Source organism: Tribolium castaneum, chromosome 6 (genome assembly GCF_031307605.1).
Source record: "Tribolium castaneum strain GA2 chromosome 6, icTriCast1.1, whole genome shotgun sequence".
NCBI lineage: Eukaryota > Metazoa > Arthropoda > Insecta > Coleoptera > Tenebrionidae > Tribolium > Tribolium castaneum.
Window position 1 is genome coordinate 2945101 of NC_087399.1, and position 23721 is coordinate 2968821.

Genomic DNA, 23721 nt, shown 5'->3' on the forward strand with positions numbered 1-23721 from the left:
ATTTCTTTTTATTTCGTTTAGCAGAATAAACAAAGCCTTCATTTTTCGTTTGTTTTCATGTAATTTCATAAAATTATTACAGTACTGTATAACAAAATGGAACTAAAATTGCGTTAAACAATAAAATTGCGTTTTGTTTACCACTTCGCAAAAGCTAAGCTGTTATTTATAATGAAAATGTTAGAAAAGTTATTAAGCCAAGCCTTGACAAACGAAGATTTTTTGTTGATTGAATTAAGGTTTCTTCTTGTGCAACTCGTACGATTATTTATAGACTAGATGTTTCATATTTTCCAGCACACTATTTTGATCGCAGAGTATTTGTTTTTTTGGCTTTTATGTTTTATTACAGAATCCGGCCGAAATCTAGAAAGAGTCAGTAAGTGAGTGTAAATAGTCCTAATTATAGATTTGCCTCCTGATCAACAAACATGTATATAAAAAACTTTGAATAAATGTCTGTCAACTGGGCAAAAATTGATGGAAATTTCGATAAAATCGTCCGAAGCAGGATGTTGTCTATCTATTTTTCACCTGAATGACCCATCAATCAAACCGAACAATATGATCGATTACGAAAAACACCCGGAAATATCCGTATTAACAACCATAAATCTTCTTACGTCGCGTCCAGGTAATCCTGGAATTTTTCACACAAAAAAAATCCCGCGTTTTAATCGGCCCCACGACTGGTAACAAATCTCCACCACGTATGTTAACGACGTTTACGTGACCTCAACTCGGATAATCCACGCGATTGTTGACCGGAAAGGAAGTCGGGGGTTGGCTGCGCGGAGGTGGACAAAAAGGCATTTCACTTATTCAATTTACTCTTTGTGGTTTATTTTTCCTTCCCAGGCTCCATTTTTTCAAAACTGTTAGTTGGCTATCGAGGCTTGATGATGATTCTATGCGCACATTTCGTATGCAGCTTTCCTAACTTTAGCTGGAATGTATTATCGTAACAATACTCTAGAAAATGACAATGAGCAGTTTACACAACGTTAACTTTACACCCGAGACCGCTTCCAGACATGAGGATTTTATTGTTAATTCGGCTTTGAAATTCGACGCACGAAAGAAATTGATAACTTATGCAGATATGGAAGTTACAAAGTTGTATTTTACTGGCTGATTAGAATTCCGGCGTTGTTCGTGGATTTCTCAAAATAATGCGTGGGCCGTCCGACGTGACTAGTTTGTGATTATTATCACTGATTTTTGACGGTTTCATTCGGCGTCTGATTTCATGGCTCCCGATATAAAGCCAGTCGAAAATAACAAAGGAGAGATAAATTAACGAAAAAGTACGTCGGTTATTTGGCAAAGTCCCAAGAGATGGTCGTTTCCTTGGGTTAATAAAAATATCGCGTCGTCACCAAACCACTCACTCCTGTCTCTTCGTCAATTAAAAGACGCGCATTTTGTTTACAACTTATATAATCGGCCTTAGACCGTTTATGTCGAAGGAATTCTTGTAATATAGCCATTAAGTGTCCGTCACGTCCGTTTAACGATTGATTTTATCGGTGCCATTCCGTTGGGTGGTCTTAGCCACCCCCAAGCCGGGTTCTATTTATACGCCGCGAATTCAAATCCGCCGGATTTACATTGAAACGCAAGAAGAATGGCACGAGGGAAACAAGCTCATCTTAACCATTTACTGCGCTCTGTGGTTTTGCAAAACTATATTTGCAGGACGATCGATTCAACCACGACACTGACGCCTTGACCAAAAAAATTCATAACTCGAAAACTAAAGGTCGTAGAGCAATGCGGCTTGTTCCATTGGATTCAGCGGCTCATTTTCAGTATTATACCAACTTTTCACGAGATTTAAAATTTTCAATTTTTTTGCTCAAATTTCCTGAGCACCTTCAAAGAGGTGAAAAAAATTTTTCTTTTAAACTAACTCCAGCAAATTTTTATGGACTTCTACATGCCTTAGCAACCCACAAAAGTTGTTAAAAGTCCACAAAAAGTCCAAATGTTCGATTTTTTGATGTTAGATTTTTTCAATTTTCGTTGCAGTTTTTGTCGGTTTTAGGTACCCGGAACATTTCTCGAGCAATAGCTCCGGAACTATTAGAGATAACCCCATGAAGTGTATTATCGTTGGAAAGCTCTTTGAATTATCTATTTTTTTCAAAAAAGATTATTGTTCTCCGACTAATAGTTTTCGAACAAATTGCTGCTAAATGCAAAAATTGGTAAAATTTTAAAAAATTTATAACTAAAAAATCATTGGGAATTTTTCAATTTTCTCGATGGAAATCGATTCCCCGGATCATTTTGCATAGGTATCGATCAAAGCAGTTCCACTTTTTAGAATAGCTTAGCCGTAAATGAGAAAATAAAAAAAATTAAAAAAAAGTTAACACCCCCCCCCTTAAAATCGGTCAATTGTGTCTCAAAATCAAATGAAACCTATTCTATCTTATAGATTTTGATGTGCTCTTTCCGATCGAACAAACCGTTTTCTTCTAGCTCTTTTAGTTTGGCCGTAATCGGCGTTTGAAAATTGAAAAATTTTTTGCGAGATATCGCCTTGAGTCCCATGCCATTTTGTAAAGTTTTTTATTCCGGTTATCCTCCATTTTACCATTTCTCGATATCTTTAATAGTTTCGCCGTAATTGGCGATTGAAAATTGAAAAAAAGTGAAAATGGAAACCTTTTTTTGCGTTTTTCTCGGAAACTGTAACACTTAGAGCAACAAACAAAAAACCATATGATAGCGCTTAATTTTATCTATTTTTTCGACCAAATCCGGAGCCGCTCCGGGGAACGGTTCCGGCTACAGAAGCGATCAAAGTTTTTCACTAAAAAAATTCATAAAATAAAAACTAAAAGTCGTAGAGCATTGCGGTTTATTCGATTGAATTCTACGGCTCATTTTACATATTATATCAATTTTTCACAAGAATTAAAAATTTAAAATTTTTTGCTTAAATTTAGGGTAGCCATTTGTCATAGTGAAAAATTATATTCATTAAAAAAATCATAACTCGAAAACTAAAAGTCGTAGAGCAGTGCGGTTTGTTCTATTGGATTCAGCGGCTTTTTTTCTTTATTATACTAATTTTTCACGCAATTTAAAATTTTCGATTTTTTTGCTCAAATTTCCTGAATAAAATACACTTGTAGCTTCAAAGAGGTGAAAAAAAATTTTTTTTTAACTAACTCCAGCAAATTTTTATGGACTTCTACATGTCTTAACAACCCATAAAAATTGTTAAAAGTCCACAAAAAGTCCAAATGTTCGATTTTTTGATGTTTGATTTTTTCAATTTTCGTCGCAGTTTTTGTCGGTTTTAGGTACCCGGAACATTTCTCGAGCAATAGCTCCGGAACTATTAGAGATAACCCCATGAAGTGTATTATCGTTGGAAAGCTCTTTAAATTATCTATTTTTTTCAAAAAAGATTATTGTTCTCCGACTAATAGTTTTCGAGCAAATTGCTGCTAAATGCAAAAATTGGTAAAATTTAAAAAAATTTATAACTAAAAAACCATTGGGAATTTGGCAATTTTCTCGATGCCAATCGATTTCCCGGATCATTTTGCATAGGTATGGATCACAACAGTTCCACTTTTTACAATAGTTTAGCCGTAAATGAGAAAATAAAAAAAATTAAAAAAATGTTAACACCCTTAAAATCGGTCAATTTTTAAAGTGTCTCAAAATCAAATGAAACCTATTCTATCGTATAGATTTTGATGTGCTCTTTACGATGGAACAAACCGTTTTCTTTTAGCTCTTTTAGTTTGGCCGTAATCGGCGTTTGAAAATTGAATTTTTTTACGAGATATCGCCTTGAGTCCTATGCCATTTTGTAGAGTTTTTTATTCCGGTTATCCTCCATTTTTCCATTTCTCGATATCTTTAATAGTTTCGCCGTAATTGGCGATTGAAAATTGAAAAAAAGTGAAAATGGAAACCTTTTTTTGCGTTTTTCTCGGAAACTGTAAGACTTAGAGCAACGAACATAAAACCATCTGATAGCGCTTAATTTTATCTATTTTTTCGACCAAACCCGGAGCCGCTCCGGGCAACGGTTCCGGCTACAGAAGCGATCAAAGTTTTTCACTAAAAAAATTCATAAAAAAAAACCTAAAAGTCGTAGAGCATTGCGGTTTATTCGATTGAATTCTACGGCTCATTTTACATATTATATCAATTTTTCACAAGAATTAAAAATTTAAAATTTTTTGCTTAAATTTAGGGTAGCCATTTGTCATAGTGAAAAATTTTATTCATTAAAAAAATTCATAACTCAAAAACTAAAAGTCATAGAGCAATGCGGTTTGTTCCATTGGATTCAGCAGCTCATTTTACATATTATATCACAACAATCAAAAATTTAAAACATAAACATAAGTTGAAAAGTGGTTTTTAACTTGAACGTTCACTTACAAGCTCATCTTAACCATTTACTGCGTTGTGTGATTTTGCAAAACTCTATTTACAGGACGATCGATTCAACCACGACATCGACGCCTTGACGGGCTACAGGACCAAGACCTTGCTCTGCATGCCCATCAAGGACACCAACGGCGATGTCATCGGTGTGGCGCAAGTAAGTGGAGAGATTTTCACGATTTTTGGTTTTAATTTCACCCGGGTCAGGTGATCAACAAGGTGGGCGACCAGCCGTTCACCAAACAAGACGAAGAAGTCTTCGCCAGTTACCTCCAGTTTTGCGGAATCGGCCTCCGCAATGCCCATCTGTACGAAAAATCGCAACTGGAGGTGAAGCGCAATCAGGTGCTTTTGGACCTCGCCCGCATGATTTTCGAAGAGCAGAGTACCATCGAACACGTCGTTTTCAGGATACTGACGCACACACAGAGTCTGATTCAGTGCCAGAGGGTGCAGGTGAGAATTGTTATTTCAGACAAACGTAAGGGTGATGTATGGGCGAGGGAGTAATTGCATTATCTCGCGATGCCGCCACTGTACAAACATAATATCTCCCCTGAGAACGGCTATCAATTACGTCACTACCCTTAACGACGATTAATTGACACACGGGGTTGCTTAAGGTTGAACTGTGCTGGTTAACTGGTAACTGGTTAAACGAATGTTTAAACAGTACGCAAAATTGTTTTGGTTTATTTTTGGCACATTATAGGTGACCTACTAACGTCACTGTATTTTTTTCATGATATTTAAACGTTACATTATTTCGTAAAAAAATTATTCCAGGGCCGGAACGAGAAATGACTAATTTAGGTAAGTAATTACATGGTATTTTTTTTGTTTTTCTTATATGGCCAACAACAATATTAACGCCGAATTGTGTTGGAAATGGTATTTTATTTGCAATTTTTAGACGCTTTTGGACTAAAATTTTGGAAAAAAAATCATTATTTTTTTTCTTTCATTCGTTTTAGCGCGTTGTTAACCAAAAATGTGGTTATTTTGAGTAATTTCGTTCAGAATAAGCCGAAAAGTGTAAAACAGAAACACAAACTTAATTCGAAAAATTTTTCAAAAATTACCGGAAATATCACTAAGTGGATTATTTTACCGTTTCGGGTGTTTTAGTTTAAAATTCAATTAGAAACACGGTTGCATATTGAAACTTATTCGCTCAAAAAATAACCAAAAATTTCAAAAACTGAGCAATTTTTGCATTTTCTGAGCGTTTAATCAGAATTTGGAAATACAAATAAACACAGTTTTTGCCAAAATTTTACTAAAATAAAGTGAAAAATCAAGAAATTGGATTGAAAATTATATAAACGTTCCATTTTTGAGTTAGATTAGTATGTTTTTCATTCATTATTTGCCATAACTTTGTCAAAAAATTACCGAATAAGGTCGAAAATGGTGTTATTTATGCTTTTTTCAGGCGTTTTTAAAACGTTTTTGTGCTAAAAGCTTTATCGAAAATTTGAACAAAAATGAAAAAAAAACTACAATATTTTATCGTTTTATTTTTATTTTTGTGTCCAGAAACCAAATTATTTTAAAAAATGCAAATAAAATAAACCTCATTATCACCGAATTTCCTGGAAATGGTGTTAGTTATGCCTTTTCGGGCGTTTTTAAAACGTTTTTGTGCTAAAAGCTTTATTTATGGAAAATTTGTACAAATATGAAAATAAAACTACAATATTTTATCGTTTTATTTTTGTTCTTGCGTCCAAAAACCAAATTATTTTGCGAAATGTTAATAAAATAAACCTAATTATCACCAAATTTCCTGGAAATGGTGTTATTTATGCCTTTTTCGGGCATTTAAATCGTTTAATTTTTCCGAATATTTGTACAAAACTGTAAGAAGTGACAATACATTTTATCGATTTATTTTTATTGATTCGTTTAAAGACGATATTACGCAATATTTTCAAAAATTAAGCCGAAAAATGATCGAATTGTTTCGGAAATGGTATAATTTTTCATTTTTGGGCGTTTTATTTTTTCGTCCAAAAACGTAATTATTTTTCGAAATTTTCATTAAAAACAAGGAAAAATCGTCAAAAAGGCCCGAAAATGTTGTGAGTTTCGCGTTTTACAAGCGATTTTACGAAATTTTGACAAAAAATGCTGAATTGAATTGAAATTGGTGTTTTTTTTTCGAACACTCAAACACGCGTTTGAATAAAAACAGTTTTTTTTGCAAGCTTTTGTTAAACCGAAAAGAGAGTTACGTCAAAAACGATAAAAAATGACACTTTTTCCTGCTTTCTAGCACAATTTTAAGCCAGAAAGTAATTATTTTCAAAACGAATTGGATTAATTTTTTTGTTTTATTTATTTTTGGGCATTATTTTTTTTGTGTTTTATTAATTAATTATTTCATTGTCGTTACTATCGGACTGGTATTCATAATAAATAATAAATAACAGCTTTAAGTGTGTTTCCCTTAAACAATTGTTGTGTAATGACAAAAAAAGTATTGTTGATTATTTTTCTTAAAAATTCACGTCTAAACTACCACTCGAACACTCCCAGTATAATTCAACCTTAAATTTTAAGTTTTTAAATTTTAAACGAAAATCCGTGTTTTTCCCCAGGTTCTCCTGGTCCACCAGGGCTCGAAAATCAGCTTTTCGCGCGTTTTCGACTTCGAAGCAAACGATCTGAGCGCAGAAGAGGGCGAATCGCGGACCAGTCCCTTCGAGAGCCGATTTCCCATCAATGTGGGAATCACCGGTTACGTTGCGACGACTGGCGAGACGGTCAACATACCAGTGGCTGACGAAGACGACCGGTTTGATCCGAGCGTTGACGACGGTACTTGCTTCAAACACAAAACCATTCTTTGCATGCCCATAAAAAATTCCCTCGGCCAGATCATTGGAGTGATTCAACTGATAAACAAATTCAATGATTTGCCGTTCACCAAAAACGACGAGAATTTCGTCGAGGCTTTCGCCATTTTTTGCGGCATGGGCATTCACAACACGCACATGTATGAGAAGGCCGTTGTGGCCATCGCCAAGCACAGCGTCACCCTGGAGGTGCTGTCCTACCATGCGACTGCAAGCATGGAGGATGCACAGAGGCTAAGGGTGTGTATTATTATTATTATTATTATTTTTATTATATTATTTTATTTTATTATATATTATTATATAATTATTATTATAGTATACCGGGTTCGTCAAGTTTTACACTCTGGCACTTTTCACCTCTTTGTAATTTATCTACAATTCTAAAAAAAAACGTATGTGATTTTATTGTATAGAAGAACGATTTGACCAATTTTTAAAATGATTACTTGTATGGTGTGTTTTTTCACTTTCGCTTAGTTAACTATAGTCTAATGTCAACGATCTTTGGTCCATAGGTGTATTTTGAGGTAGTGCATCGAAGTGCCTAATTCAATTTTTGAGAAAATGTGTTGTTGATTTTTAATTTGTGTTTTGATATTGGGGCAGCTTTTTTCCCATGAACTTTGGTAAAATTGCAAATCACTTCCACAAAAGGTCTCCATCAGGGTGGTGGTTTTCAAAAATTTTATTTGTCGTAAAATTGGCACGCGATTATTGTTGGGTCTGAAGGTTGAGGCAACTGGTAAGAATTTTTCAGGCCCGGATTACCATTTATTTTATCTGTTTACTCTAAATGGAATGTTAATCTTTAAATCTTACGGCAAGGGTTCATGCGAATTGTAAACAAAGAATTTGTTTGTGCTTAGACCAAAATAGTCATCAATTTGAACATCTGATGTAATTTTTTAATAAAAACATTTTTAACACTTAGTGTGCTTATTCCGGTCCTGGCTTTAAAACCGCCCGATGGGACCGTGCCGCTAGTTGTAAAATTTCTGCAGTCATTACTGTTATTGGGGTAGGTAGTGGGTCCTTTTGTAGCGGAAATTTATCACTACTCAATCTTGTCCCTCATAAATTATATTGAAATTTCCGATGAATAATATCAAAATGGCTTTTAATCCAATTCTAACGATTTTTTTCAAGTCAAATTTTTGCAGAATAATTTTATTTCGTATTTCCGATCCATTGATGTAAAAAACAGCTGATAAGATTTTTTGGTCAAATGGTTTCTTTCTTTTTTATTGGACAAATGAATCAATAGAAAAAAAAATTTTTTCCTAGAGAGATTGGATATCAGTGCAGTGGAATATATTTATTTCATATTTTTTTTTCTCACTTCTAAGGGGTGTAAAGTGCCTAAGTGTAAAACTTGACGAACCCGGTATATATTATATACACCGTTCACGATTGTTTTAAATTCGGACTATCTATGAAAATCTGACATTTTATTTGGCAGTACTGTGAGTTGTCATAAGAAATTTATTTTAGGTTATAATTGATGACAACCAAGGACTGTTGTAAGTTTGCTTCATTTTTTAAATAAATAATTGAATACGTTTTTATTGTTATTCTACTCATTATCATTAGTTAAAAAAGTCGGGTCTGTTTTTTTGCATCCTTCAAAGCATCTTTTGATACACACTTTCTTATCAACAGAAATTATTTTCGACATTTTAAATTAATAAGCAGTAGAACTGACAACACAGCGAATTTTTGACAAGACAACGTCATAAAGACAGTACCGACAGGACCTGAGGCCAACCTAACAAAAATATATCTACGCCTGCTGAGAATTTAAAACAATCGTGAACGGATAATATTATTATTATTATTATTATTATTATTATTATTATTATTATTATTATTATTATTATTATTATTATTTTTACAAGTACTATTTTGTTGTAATTGTTGTAGAGTTTAAGGGTGGCTTCGGCGGCCCATTTCAGGCTCCACGACTTCGCCTTTGACGATATCAACATGAATGATGATGAGACTCTCACTGTAAGTCCATTTTTTTGAAAACTTCATTTCTTGACGCTGTATTTCCCCCACAGGCCTGTATTAGAATGTTCCTCGATTTGGATCTAGTCGAACGCTTCCACATAGATTACGAAATCTTGTGTAGGTGGTTGTTATCAGTGAAAAAAAATTACAGAAACGTTACTTATCACAACTGGAGGCATGCCTTCAACGTGGCACAAATGATGTTTTCCATATTGACGGTAAGTCAGTTCCAGGCAAAGCAAATCAATTGTTAATTTTTTTCTCAAAGGCCACACAGTGGTGGAACATTTTCGGCGAGATCGAGTGTTTGGCCCTGATGATAGCGTGCCTGTGTCACGACCTGGACCATCGAGGCACCAACAATTCGTTTCAAATCAAAGCGTCCTCGCCTCTCGCCCAGTTGTACTCAACGTCGACAATGGAGCATCACCATTTCGACCAATGTATAATGATTCTGAACTCGCCTGGTAATCAATTGTTGTCAAATATATCGTCAGAGGAGTACTCGCGAGTGATTCGAGTGCTTGAAGAGGCGATTCTATCGACAGATTTGGCGGTTTACTTTCGCAAAAGAGGGGCCTTTTTCAACGTGATAAGAGATAGGCCGTGCTGGAGTTTGGACGAACATCGAGAACTGTTGAGGGCGATGCTGATGACAGTTTGTGATTTGGCGGCCATCACTAAGCCCTGGGAGGTCGAGAAGAGAGTGGCCGAACTGGTGTCGTCGGAATTTTTCGAACAGGGTGATATCGAACGGGAGGAACTCAATATTACTCCCATTGTAAGTAAAAAAGCGCACCAAATAATTGAAAACGGTTAGAAAACGTAGAAAATGCACAATATCTTTGTGATTGCGTTTCCAAAAATAATATAAATGTTACCATTTTCGATCCAGGTAAGTGACTTTTTACAAAACTTTTGAGAATGTTGTCGGTCTTGCTGAAAAAAAATCTTCAAGGTCCCGAATATGACAAGTTTCAATTTTTTTTGGAAAAAGTCGGAAAAATTTAATTAAATTTTCGAAAATAGTAAATTCTTGACTTTTCTGGCCGGTTTTAACGAAATCTCGGGAGACTTGAGTTTGAAAAACGCAAAAATATTCGATTCTTGACCTAATTTAGTGACTTTTCGTCTTCCTGTTGAGGAATTTCGACGAATAATTTTATTTCCTGTCTAAAAAGCGTCCAACAAAAACCCTTAATTAATATTTTTGACGAAACTCGTCGAAATAATTTCACTTCTGGTTGAAAAATCGTGCTGAAACTTTCAGAAAAGGCACAATTTATGCTATTTTCAACGTAACTTTACTTAATATTAGTTAGGAAGCGCTCAAAAAAGGCAGAAATTACCTCATTTTTGCCCAATTTGAAGTGTTTTCGTTTTGAAAACATACTAAAACTCTCGCAAAACTTGTTGATTTTTTTGTATTGCGTGCTCCATGCTTCAAAAATAAATAAACAAATAAAAACAATACCATTTTTTATCTAATTTAGTGAGTTTTTACAAATTTTTAAGAAAAAAATTTCAAGCACCCGAAAATACATAACAAAAGTTATGTCATTTTTTGTCTAATTTATCTCGGCATTTTTTGACGAAAGCCGTCGAAGCAATTGGAATAGTGACTGAAAAACGTTCTAAAATTTTTGAAAAAGGCACAATATATCCTGAAGCGACCGAATATTACAAAAGCTCCATCGTTTCTATAAAAAAATTTCTACATGTATTTGACCAATTTTTGGCTGCAAAAGGCAAAAATAACAAAATTCTTGAGCTAATTTTGAAAAATTTCGCTGGATAATTGGATTTCCGTCTAAAAAGTGACCAAAAAGGTAAGACAAAAAATATAATGGCACCTTTCTAATGAATACTTTTGACGAAATTCTTAGAAATAATTATACTTCTGGTTGTAAAACTTTCGGGAAAACCATCAATTATGCCATTTTTAACTTAACTTGGCTCAGAAAAGTGCTTGAATGTTTCAAAAGGGCAAAAAATAGCACCAAAATGTTATTTTTGGGGCAAACATTTGAAACCTTACAAACAGTACAGAACCCCAAAAATGTTGCTGTTTTTTTATGGTAATCAATCAAAAACAACCATTGCTTTATCGCAAAAAATATTTTATTATACGGAGTAATTTTATAGACATTAAAATTTTTATTTATTGTTGCGTTTTTTAAATGTTATTGGTTTTTAGCTCAAAAGTATGCGAGAAGACGTAACAAATGTTTGCAATATTTTTAACAAAATAACTGATAAATAAATGCGTATTTACTAAAAAACTTGATAAAACACTGAAAAAAAAATCTTCAAGGTCCCGAATATGACAAAAGTTTCATTTTTTTTTTTGGAAAAAGTCGTCGAAAAAATTTAATTAAATTTTCGAAAATAGTAAATTCTTGTCTTTTCTGGCCGGTTTTAACGAAATCTCGGGAGACTTGAGTTTGAAAAGCGCAAAAATATTCGATTCTTGACCTAATTTAGTGACTTTTCGTCTTCCTGTTGAGGAATTTCGACGAATAATTTTATTTTCTGTCTAAAAAAGCGTCCAACAAAAACTCTTAATTAATATTTTTGACGATACTCGTCGAAATAATTTCACTTCTGGTTGAAAAATCGTGCTAAAACTTTCAGAAAAGGCACAATTTATGCTATTTTCAACGTAACTTTACTTAATATTAGTTAGGAAGCGCTCAAAAAAGGCAGAAATTACCTCATTTTTGCCCAATTTGAAGTGTTTTCGTTTTGAAAACATACTAAAACTCTCGCAAAACTTGTTGATTTTTTTGTATTGCGTGCTCCATGCTTCAAAAATAAATAAATAAATAAAAACAATACCATTTTTTATCTAATTTAGTGAGTTTTTACAAATTTTTAAGAAAAAAATTTCAAGCACCCAAAAATACATAACAAAAGTTATGTCATTTTTTGTCTAATTTATCTCGGCATTTTTTGACGAAAGTCGTCGAAGCAATTGGAATAGTGACTGAAAAACGTTCTAAAATTTTTGAAAAAGGCACAATATATCCTGAAGCGACCGAATATTACAAAAGCTCCATCGTTTTTATAAAAAATTTTCTACATGTATTTGACCAATTTTTGGCTGCAAAAGGCAAAAATAACAAAATTCTTGAGCTAATTTTGAAAAATTTCGCTGGATAATTGGATTTCCGTCTAAAAAGTGACCAAAAAGGTAAGACAAAAAATATAATGGCACCTTTCTAATGAATACTTTTGACGAAATTCTTAGAAATAATTATACTTCTGGTTGTAAAAACTTTCGGGAAAACCATCAATTATGCCATTTTTAACTTAACTTGGCTCAGAAAAGTGCTTGAATGTTTCAAAAGGGCAAAAAATAGCACCAAAATGTTATTTTTGGGGCAAACATTTGAAACCTTACAAACAGTACAGAACCCCAAAAATGTTGCTATTTTTTTTTGGTAATCAATCAAAGACAACCATTGCTTTATCGCAAAAAATTATTTTATTATACGGAGTAATTTTATAGACATTAAAATTTTTATTTATTGTTGCGTTTTTTAAATGTTATTGGTAAAAACCAATAAAAATTTTTTCAAAAATTTTGAGCTAAAAAGCTCAAAAGTATGCGAGAAGACGTAACAAATGTTTGCAATATTTTTAACAAAATAACTGATAAATAAATGCGTGTTTACTAAAAAACTTGATAGAACACTCATTAAAAGCACAATATAATATTATTTTCGGCTCAATTCATTAGTATTATTTGTAGCAGAATCTAGCAATTAATGATTATTTGAATAAATATTTACTTAAACACGCGATAAAATCCTTAGTTTCGACGTAACTTATTACTTTTTTGGCTTTTTTGATAAAACTTTAAATTAACTGAAACACTCGCGATTTTTCGCTCTCGTTTTAGCGAAATATTGTGAAAAAACTGAGCTTCTAGTTAAGGCAAAAATTAAGTATAGCATAATTTTATTGCCGAAACTCTCCTCGAAATAATTATATTTGTGTCTAAAAATGTGCCTACACTTTGAAAAAAGGCAAAAATTCAGTCATTTTCGCGTTTTTAAGTCAAATTTGCCAGTTTTGTATTTTTTATCAATACCAGAAGTGTTTGTTTTAACCGAAATATTTGAAAAAATTTTTCCCCTTTCCAGGATATAATGAACAGGGAAAAAGAGGACCAATTACCCCTAATGCAAGTAGGATTCATCGATTCGATTTGCCTGCCGATCTACGAGGCGTTCTCGCGGCTGTCGCCGCAGCTGGAGCCCCTGGTGGAGGGTGTGCGGAAAAACCGCGTGAAGTGGCTCGAGATTGCAGCAGCACAGAGTCTTATCCCCCCTGAGGAGCAGCGCGACTCAAACGACAACCTCTCCAAGCCGAACACTCCCGAATCGAATCCGAACGCCTCCTCCCAAATAAGCGACTAGTAAATTGTAGTTATTGTAAATAATTCCCGAAGACTATTTATTCTAGTTTAAATATAATTTGAAAGACTTAATAATGACGACCACGGTGTTTTAAGAGAGTGTTATTTTTTTAAAGTATTGTCAAAGAATTCTTCAAGGCTCTAAAACTTCCCTCCCTGTATTAATTTATTTATTTCCGCGAAAATCTCAGTTTTATTTATTATTTGTGAGTATTGCATAGGTTGTAAGAGAGCTCTCTTAAGTTTCTAGGCTAGGTTTTTAGTAGTCACTTGTTGTGATATTTTAGTGGGCTCTACACAAATATGGCAAGTAGAGGACCGTATTTTAATATGGTATTATATTCGTTGAGGAAACTATTTATACCAAAGCGTATTTTTTAATCCTATTTTACTAATTAAGTTCATGTTTTTAATGTCTATCATTTCGCGACAACTGTTTTCGAAAATTGTTTTCTATCAAATTTACTAAGTGTACATTCTGTGTAAAATAATAATTACAATAACAATATTAATATAATAAACACTTACGAAAGAACATTGAGTTTTCTTCACCCACATTCCACCAAACCAAAAATTCACAAAAATATCGAGCATTGGAACAAATTGTCAAACACTTAAAAGTGATATTACACTTTCTTCGCCTTTATTTGTGGGCATTTTCTTCACTTATCATCCACAAAATTGCAAAATATTCACAATAATACCGAACAGAAAATAAAAACTGTAAAATTTCAGTTTTTAGTTCCAACAGTAATTTTAATTATCATTATTTGGGAAATAAGAAGAAATAACAAAAAAATGCATTCCGCTTGAATTTTGCTTCTTGCTCTGTCACTCAACGTCCGAACTGGTATAACTGGTTGCATAACTACAAAATATTTGGTGTTTTCAAAAATGTAAATACTTGCACTGAATGCTAATCAAAGCACTAATTAGTAATTTTTAAACAAAAAGCAAGATATAAAATTGTTTAATTTTAATATCAGATGATGTGTATGCTTTTACAGACTGTTTAAAAATTGTTGTTCATCAAGTGGAGTAGCTATTTGTATATCAAGGGAGGAAAGACGTATTTTCTCCCAAAGAATTAATCATCTGACGGGAAGAACAAGTTGTTCTTTTATGTTTCATCAGAAAATATAGTTTTGCGTCTTCTAAATAAATATTCCATGAAGTACCTACGTTATTTCCTCCCGAGAGAGGAAAAAGAAGGAGGACATTGCCTACTTTCCTCCTTCGGGAGGAAATAACGTACTTCCATGGGTTATTTGAAGGATGGAAACCGGTATTTCCTGACAAGGCAGAAGACAAAGCTTGTTATAGTTTTTTGCTGACTTGGAAAATAACTGAAGCCCGAGTGAAGAGCCCCTTCTTGCGTTGGAAGCCCAAATATAAGATGGCGCTCCAGTCCCGTCTGTTGTTTTTTCCCTATTTTCCCTCACATTCCTCTGGAAAATTCCCGTCCCTGCTTTGTTCATTAAAATCCAATAAAACCTTGACGCGCTTTCCAATTTTTCCTCTCTCCGATAAGAAAATAATTACATCATCGAAAGCGTGCATTGAGGAAAACATCACATAATAAAAGCACTGCGCTTGCGTGTTGATGCACAGCAATCGCCGGGGAAAACTGAAAATTCAGTACGCGTTTCAGGCCCGTCGTTTAAAGCTCACCGTTTTCATGAAAAAGCGCGCTCTATTCACAAACATGGATAAAGCTCCAGTGATATGTGAATGAATCAAGCACTAAACCAAACACACGAGATGTAAGTATCGGAAAATTCCCAATACAAGGAGTTTCCTTCGGTGTTATCAAGCGGAAAGGAAGTCTTTCCTCGCTCCATCCGTGCCCGATTTTAATTGGAGATAAATATGTTTATCACTACAAGTTCGACACGTTCGACGATTTGTTGTAACTATAATACTTTGTGTGTTTATCAGTTGGTAGGTTCCCAATAAATTTCGATTTTGTGACCGTGTTATTTAGAATGTCTGCTTATTAATCATTGTTCTTGAATCTCTTTGTTGCTGATGACAGCTGAATCTCTAAATCCCTGCGTTACAATTCTATTACAATAACAAATCCTTCATAATTAATAGCCGGTTTTAATGAAAATTGTGTTTGCTGTAAACATCTCACCTACCCCGTTCTAGACATTTTAATTAATTTAATTGGAGATTCTGTTATTACTGTTCGGTATTTTGTTTGGGGAAAAAGAGATTTTTTTTATTTTAATAAACTGAATTCAACAACGCAATACTCATTCATGTCGTACTTGCCAGTTAAACAGAGCTCGTTTTTGAAGTTTTAATTGCTTTCAACTGATGTTGATTAGTTACTCATCGTATTAACATGCAGCGATGCAACATCCTACTCAAATCGTTTTGTCCGTCATTTAAAATAATAGAAAATGAAACAATATTCAATTTTTCTATCCCACTAGCTTAATAACAATATTTTCACTTGTTATTAAACAAAGACTGTGTTTAGAGTTTATCAGAAATCTGGATTAGTATTACGAAAACATCTAACACACATTATAATCATATGATCATATCTCTGTTATTAGTCATTGACGTGATAATTTGTTAGTAAAATGATAATTTTATAAATTATTGCGTAGTTTTTGTCACAAGTTACACAGGAATGTTTAATAAATCGGCTTAAGGATTATTTCTCTAGTTACAGTTAGTTTCAAATTCACGATTATTGAAATTAAAAAAAAAATTTTTGTTCTATGATAAACAGTTTTCACCCCAGAGTCCTATGGTGTCCGATTTTTTTTTAAGATGGAAAAAAAAATTATAAGCTCATTTTAACGCTAATAACCTTAATTGAGTTACAGATAATAATTTTGGAATTATTGCTGGATAAATGTTCTAAGTACCGAAAATCGACAAAAATTACGCAAAAATTGACAAAAATTAAACTCAAAAAATCAAACTTATTGACTTTTTTGTACTTTTAAGAACTCAAAAGTAAAAGACATTGAAAAGTCTATGAGATTTTCCTAGAGTTAAAAAAATATTATTTGTAATTTTTGTGAAGGCTTAAATTTTGTGAAAACTTGTTCCAACACGTAGAATGAGCCGCAAAATTCACTGGAACAAACCGTTTAGCTCTACAACTTTTAATTTTAAAGTTATGAATTTTTAAAAATTATCCCGGCGCATCCACCATTTTCAAAATAAAATAATTTGTTAAATTTGTTTATCTGTAAGTTAGTGTAGTAAAAAATTAAGTATAATACGTAACATGAGTCGTAGAATTTACTAAAATAAACGGTTATGCTGTGAGACTTGTAGTTTCGAAGTTATGAATTTTTAACAATTAACCCGGCGCATCCACCATTTTTCAAAATAAAATAATTTTTTAAATTAGTTTGTTTGTAAGTTAGTGTAGTAAAAAATTAAGTATAATACGTAACATGAGTCGTAGAATTTACTAAAATAAACCGTTTTGTTGTAAGACTTTTAGTTCCGGAGTTATAAAATTTTAACAATTAACCTGGCGCATCCACCATTTTTCAAACTAAAATATATTTTTTAAATTAGTTTATCTGTAAGTTAGTGTAGTAAAAAATTAAGTATAATACGTAACATGACTCGTAGAATTTACTAAAATAAACCGTTTTGCTGTAAGATTTTTAGTTTCGAAGTTATGAATTTTTAACAATTAACCCGGCGCATCCACCATTTTTTAAAATAAAATAATTTTTCAAATTTGTTTATCTGTAAGTTAGTGTAGTAAAACATTAAGTATAATACGTAACATGACTCGTAGAATTTACTAAAATAAACCGTTTTGCTGTAAGACTTTCAGTTTTGAAGTTATGAATTTTTAACAATTAACCCGGCGCATTCACCATTATTCAAAATAAAATAATTTTTTAAATTAGCTTATCTGTAAGTTAGTGTAGTAAAAAATTAAGTATAATACGTAACATGACTCGTAGAATTTACTAAAATAAACCGTTTTGCTGTAAGACTTTTAGTTTCCCAGTTATGAATTATTATCAATTAACCTGGCGCATCCATCATTTTTCAAAATAAAATAATTTTTTAAATTAGTTTATTTGTAACTTAGTGTAGTAAAAAATTAAGTATAATACGTAACATGAGTCGTAGAATTTACTAAAATAAACCGTTTTGCTGTAAGACTTTTAGTTTCCCAGTTATGAATTATTATCAATTAACCTGGCGCAACCACCATTTTTCAAAATAAAATAATTTTTTAAATTAGTCTGTAAGTTAGTGTAGTAAAAAATTAAGTATAATACGTAACATGAGTCGTAGAATTTACTAAAATATACCGTTTTGCTGTAAGACTTTTAGTTTCGAATGAATTATGAATTTTTAACAATTAGCCCGGCGCATCCACCATTTTTCAAAATAAAACAATTTTTTAAATTAGTTTATCTGTAAGTTAGTGTAGTAAACAATTAAGTATAATACGTAACATGAGTCGTAGAATTTTCTAAAATAAACCGTTTTGCTGTAGGACTTTTAGTTTTCGAGTTATAATTTTTTTGAGAAAAAATAAAGTACTAATTTTGAAATCGGTCCAACTGAGGGTTTCTGGGTTTTAGTGACATTAAAAAAAAATATTTTTTAAAATGTATGATTAACTTATATACTCACAGAACGATTAAGATTACTCATTAAAAAAATTAATACAAGAATACTCCTACAAGAGTTTCCATCCTGATAATGTAGATTCTGCCATTGCAGCCATTGAGTAAAAACATCATTTGAAAACGTTTCAATTAAGTTTCCACCTTTTTCCAGATGTTTTCATTTGAAAACTCGACAAAGGCAATTAATCTTGAACGAAATTAACGTTTTAATTTAATTCGTTTTCCACTTCCCTTGTTAAAAAAATGTTTATGAACTCACAATGCAAAGTGAAACGTCTCGTATTTAATTAAACAGAGCACAGTAAACACCCTATGCATGCAATTAAGCCGTGACACAGTTTAAAATAAACAAAAAGTTTGTCTTAAGGGACTTGCAACAAACTTCGAAACGTGCCTATCATTTTTCCCAAAAAATTCCCAAAGGAAATCGCAACTTCTTCAACGAGATTGTTCATTTAAAATTAAAGGAAAGACGATTTCCGTTGGTAAATAATCCCACTCTTAACAGAAACACAATATTCGGATTCTTTACGGCAAGGTCCGCTCATATTGTGTGAAAACATCCGAACAACGCCGAAGGAATTTGCAATGTTCGAATAACTCGCTAAAAATTGTAAAAAATTTGATGTTTATATCTAGGCCACCGCTAAACCCTCCCCTCCATAACTTATTATAAAGTGTCGGAATCGATGCGAATACGTGTCTGATCATATATTTCTCGCAATCCTTCCTCACAAAGAGCCCCCTTTTAAGTTGGTACTTTTCGATAAGAGACGTGCCCGTCAAACGTCAAATTTGTTTGCTCTACGCTTTATTGGAGTGCCGCCTCCTCCTCCATCGTTTATAAGTAGTTACAGCGTTGGCCTTAATGATGTGCCCGGAACTCGAGCCGTCTCGATTTTTCAAGAAATAACTAGGTTTTTTATTTAAAAAATCTGACAATGCATTTGTGGCAACAACTTCATCGTTATGTATTTTTCCTTGAATAGAAATTAAACTAATGCCAAATCGATACAGACCGGAATAATAAACGGAAATATCAAATTGATTGCCTGTCAACATTTTTACGGCAAAGCTCCGCCCACACGTGTCACGTGACTGACCTTGGCGAGTTTGTTATCATCGCCGACTTGATTGGGCCAAATCCGAAACATTTCTTTATTATTGGACCGTTAATTGTTCTGTCAGTTCCACACCAAAGTGGATAATTCGGTTGGAGATTGGAAATCGCAACGATATTGTACCAATCAACCCCAAAAGAACAGAACGATTTTTGAAATTAAAATTTAATTACAGTCAATTTTATTTCAAAGCCCATTCATTTTTAATGACGTCCTATTCTTCACTCCGAACAATGTCATTTTTATGATCAATTGCGCGAAATGAAATGTTAATTTCATTGGAAAGTTCCATTCAAAAAATAATTACTCGGATCAGGTTTCGTTATTTGACACGAATAATAGATTTGCTGTCAGCCGCCGTGCATCCAGATGGCTTGGACTGGAAATGCGGTTGGTGGCATTGGACGTAACTCAATGCAGCCAACTTGATTTCAAGACGCGCGGATGGAAAACCCGCGAAAAGCTGTTCTCTGAGCTGATAATATTCCGGGCACCCTCCGGGCTGGCAGTCCCGGAGCTCGATGTTTCCAGCGGCCCCCACCACGCGTATCCTTCGTGGGAGGAGACATTGATTCCACGTTGTGTACTTTCAGCGGCACTCAACAAGTGGCAGCGACATTGTTGCATCGCCAGCAATTAACGCTTCATTATAAAAGCGAGGTCGAAACACCACAGTAATTAAATTAACAACGCAAAATTGATTTGAGCAAATGTTGGATTAGCTGAGCTGCACTCATGAATCAATACTTTATTACGTGGTCTATGGACTTGTGTTTCTTTGAAAGCACCCGATTTTATTAAGTTGGAGTGGCTAAAAGAGGACATCACAGAATGAAGTTTACATATAGCTGGCTGATTTAAATTTAAACCTTTCCACCTTTGGGCGAGATGTAATATGGTCAGTCCTTTGATGTTTTTCCGAGTTTATAAAATTAGATTTTTACATCAACTCTAGAAAAAATCTACCGAAATTTATGTTTACTTCAAAACAAATTGTACACGGAGTTTACGATTCTGTAAGCCATTAAATTCGAGGCACGTTTGTGATGAATTTTAGGTAAACTCTGGGAAGGATAAATGATGTGGAAACTGTCGGAAAAATGGAAATATTGATCAAATCTTAAGTTTTTTTTGGAAATAATATTCATACTTGCTGGAATTTAGTGCTCTATATTTTTTTATTTAATGGCATACGTAGAAATTCAAGCCAGGTTTCAACAACTCTTATTTACTGGCAGGGTGTGTCTGCGAAAAATTTTTTGTTGTGTCTCAAAACTAGCAGTTGCAGAGAGAAGTTAGGATTAATAATTAAATTACTTATTATTATAAAATAAAAATAAATATTATAATATATTATTTATATATTATACAGGATGCTCAAAATCTGGCGCACCAACTCAGTGGTACGTTATTGAGAAGCAAGTGCAGATTACGGGAAAAATGTTGAAAAAATTTCTAAAGTTATATTTTAAAAAATCTGGAGCTACAAACTTATTGTGTTAACTTCTTTAGTTTTCATTATTTTTTTTATATTTTTATGTTTCATACCAGGTAATCGTTCCGTAACAAAACGATGAATAATTATTTTTAAATTTACTATCACATTTTGGCAGTTTTTTTAATTTAAAAAAATTAAAATTCATTAAAAAAATCACAATGTGTAGATGTGCCAACACTGGGAATTATTTTCTAGGAAACCGTTTCAAAAATAATTTATTTTTATTGTTGCTCAAATTCTATTGCGATCATGACTGTTAGACAACGTTGCCACATATCATTTACCTAAAATTAGTTATTTATCAATAACTGTAATACAAAGAATTTGTTTACTATTTTTACCTTTATATGTAACCAGTTCTCTACCACACACCATTGAGTTGGTGCGCCAGTTTTTGAGCACGCTGTATTATTTATATATTATATATTATTTTATATAAATATAAAATAAAATAAAAATAATATTAAAATATTATAAAAGAAAAATTCTGAAAAAATCACATGTATAGAGGAAAATTTCAGCAAATGCTGAATTCCATGTGATTATTTGTTTTTGAAATGGAGTGAAAATATACTTTCAAAGACTTATCTTGATTTAATTTAAATCGGCTTGGAACTTGTTTTCGTATAATTTATTTACGATAATTTAATTGTCAGATTTTAGAAGAAGAAAGCAAAAATTTTTAATTATACTTTGTTGAAAAGGCAGTTGTAAGTCATCTAGAATTTTTTTCAAGCAAAGTAAATGATCTCAAAATAACTCAAATCCTTAAACGTTTTATCTTCTTGAGTTAATAGAGCTTCTCAATTTTACAATTTAAATTCAATTATTCTTTTTCTTGTGATACAACAATTTTTAAAATCTATGTCAAGGCTTTCATCGTCAAAAAATTATGATTTTATCTATTTTTTCTAATTTCTATATAACAGTAGTCTCAAAAAATATTTTTTTAAATGAAAACAGAAACGTTATCTTTAAATATGTTCCAAGTTATGCGATAGAACAATAATTTCTCTTCCTCAAATTGTTTCAACCTGGAGTTTTTTTTATTTACAAATGAAGTAAAAAAAAAATTTTACCTATTTTTTACCAAAAATGTTGTTCGCCACTTGTTGCATGAAATATTGGACAAATTGCTCAATTTCTAGAATGCCAAGTTTCATCACACGTTTCTGTAGTTCTTTAGTAAGTTTTTCAGTCCTTTCTTTTAATTTCTTAATTTGTTTGTGTCTTTCTGTTAAAATATTTGAGAAAATAAATAAATTTTTGTCATTCTACTCTGTTTTTTTCAAGACGCCAAATATCCAGGTCCTGAAATAATCAGCCAGTTTAGACAACAACTAATTTTCTAGGATTTCACCCTGTTTTTCGTGTGCCTAATTTTTGGTGGTCTATAGATATTATATAAGGATAATGATTTAAGGCCCCTTTGGTTCTTACTTTTGGGAAAACAGCTAAACTTTTAGGGTTCTGTTTTTTTTAAAGATATTCAGGTCCAAAAGTAAATAAAAGCCAGTTTCAGCAAACTAAATCTTGTTTATAATGTGCTGGTTACTACAGATTTATTGACAAACAATTCACATTCTAATCAACAAACGAAAAATTTTGCAGACTTATTTTTTTCTTAGTGGATTTCCCAGTTATTTACGTAGATTTTGCATCACACCAAAGCACCAAAAGCTTATTTACGACGTTTTAATCAGATTTTTGTATTTTTACTTTCCTCCAAATTATCTTAGCTCTAAATGTCGGTGAATCGCGGCGGAAGAAATCGATAGCGAATTAGATGAAAATTATTCCACCTTTTACTCGTGTTAGAAGTTGAAACGTTCTGCCGGAAAAAAGGGGAATAACAGGAAAAAAAAATTATTTATTAAGTCCAACGAATACAAAATTCCTGCTTTTTTCCAGAATGGCCACCTTCGGGCGCTCCCCTCTCTCCAGGCCCTGAACGCCCCCTTGATGCAGTCCCCTGCCATACCCGGACCCCATCCAGCAAGGCATTTGCCTTCAGAAGTAAGTCATAATGACTGACAGCTGCCCCAGCTTTGCCTATTGGAGCGTGTGATCCTCTCTCCCGCGTGTGCTTTTCAAGCTCACCTCCAACACACACATTAGCTGTTTCGGATAAACCGAGTGTGAAAGCGAGCGACGAGAGGACCGTTCCATCTATTTCAGGCCGAACATGCGGAAAATGTCGCACCGGGTCACGGTCACATTTCCCACAAAAAACCACTCTTTTCCAGTACAAATGAGGATGCGTAATGGAGGAAGGGCTTCTCTGGACGACTCTGGCACTCATGGCTGTTGCGAGCGTTCTGGCGCCCGTCGCAGGAAGCGAGCACGTGAAAAAGGAGAACGTCGAGGAGAGCCTGGAGGCCATCCACGACGTGGCGACGAAAAGTCTGGGCTCGCTGTGTGTCACCGAGAAATTCCGATCGTTAAGCGTACCTTTAGCAACGGCGCGATTCGAATCAGCAAGGCAAAAAGCGGATCTCGTTGCCACCCTTTTGCAGGATCTAGGAGTCGCCCACCACAATGGTGAGTCGCTGATAAGGGTAATTAAATGGGAAGCGGGCGACTAATCCAATTACCCACATTGTCAAAGCAAAACAAATAAACCCCATGAATATGGAAATAATAAAGCGAAATTTTAATTGTTGAAATCTAGAAGATGCGCCTTAATTGAGACGCAAGCCCAAGAAATTTAATTAATCAAACCAATAACGGAAGGAATGAATATTTCATA

At 33.3% G+C, this 23721-nt stretch overlaps 2 protein-coding genes across 9 annotated transcripts in view; both read left to right on the plus strand.

Annotated features, from left to right (window-relative positions):
* Pde11 (Phosphodiesterase 11) overlaps positions 1-14254 on the plus strand; it is a 43755-nt gene extending 29501 nt beyond the window's left edge. For all 7 annotated transcript variants that reach the window (XM_008198760.3, XM_968738.5, XM_008198755.3 and 4 more), the window contains 7 exons: positions 4472-4579; positions 4630-4878; positions 7026-7523; positions 9207-9293; positions 9347-9514; positions 9565-10077; positions 13445-14254. In XM_008198760.3, coding sequence (XP_008196982.1) covers positions 4472-4579; positions 4630-4878; positions 7026-7523; positions 9207-9293; positions 9347-9514; positions 9565-10077; positions 13445-13720 — 1899 coding nt within the window. In that variant the 3' untranslated portion in view covers positions 13721-14254. The remainder of the gene's footprint in view (positions 1-4471; positions 4580-4629; positions 4879-7025; positions 7524-9206; positions 9294-9346; positions 9515-9564; positions 10078-13444) is intronic.
* A 1067-nt stretch (positions 14255-15321) lies between these two features.
* The window catches only part of LOC662590 (uncharacterized protein), a 30518-nt gene continuing 22118 nt past the window's right edge, over positions 15322-23721 (plus strand). The window contains exons 1-3 of one of the 2 annotated variants that reach the window (XM_968679.4): positions 15322-15482; positions 22884-22988; positions 23219-23513. In XM_968679.4, the coding sequence (XP_973772.2) occupies positions 23237-23513 (277 nt within the window). In that variant the 5' untranslated portion in view covers positions 15322-15482; positions 22884-22988; positions 23219-23236. The remainder of the gene's footprint in view (positions 15483-22883; positions 22989-23218; positions 23514-23721) is intronic. The other variant, XM_064357255.1, reaches the window with a different exon arrangement.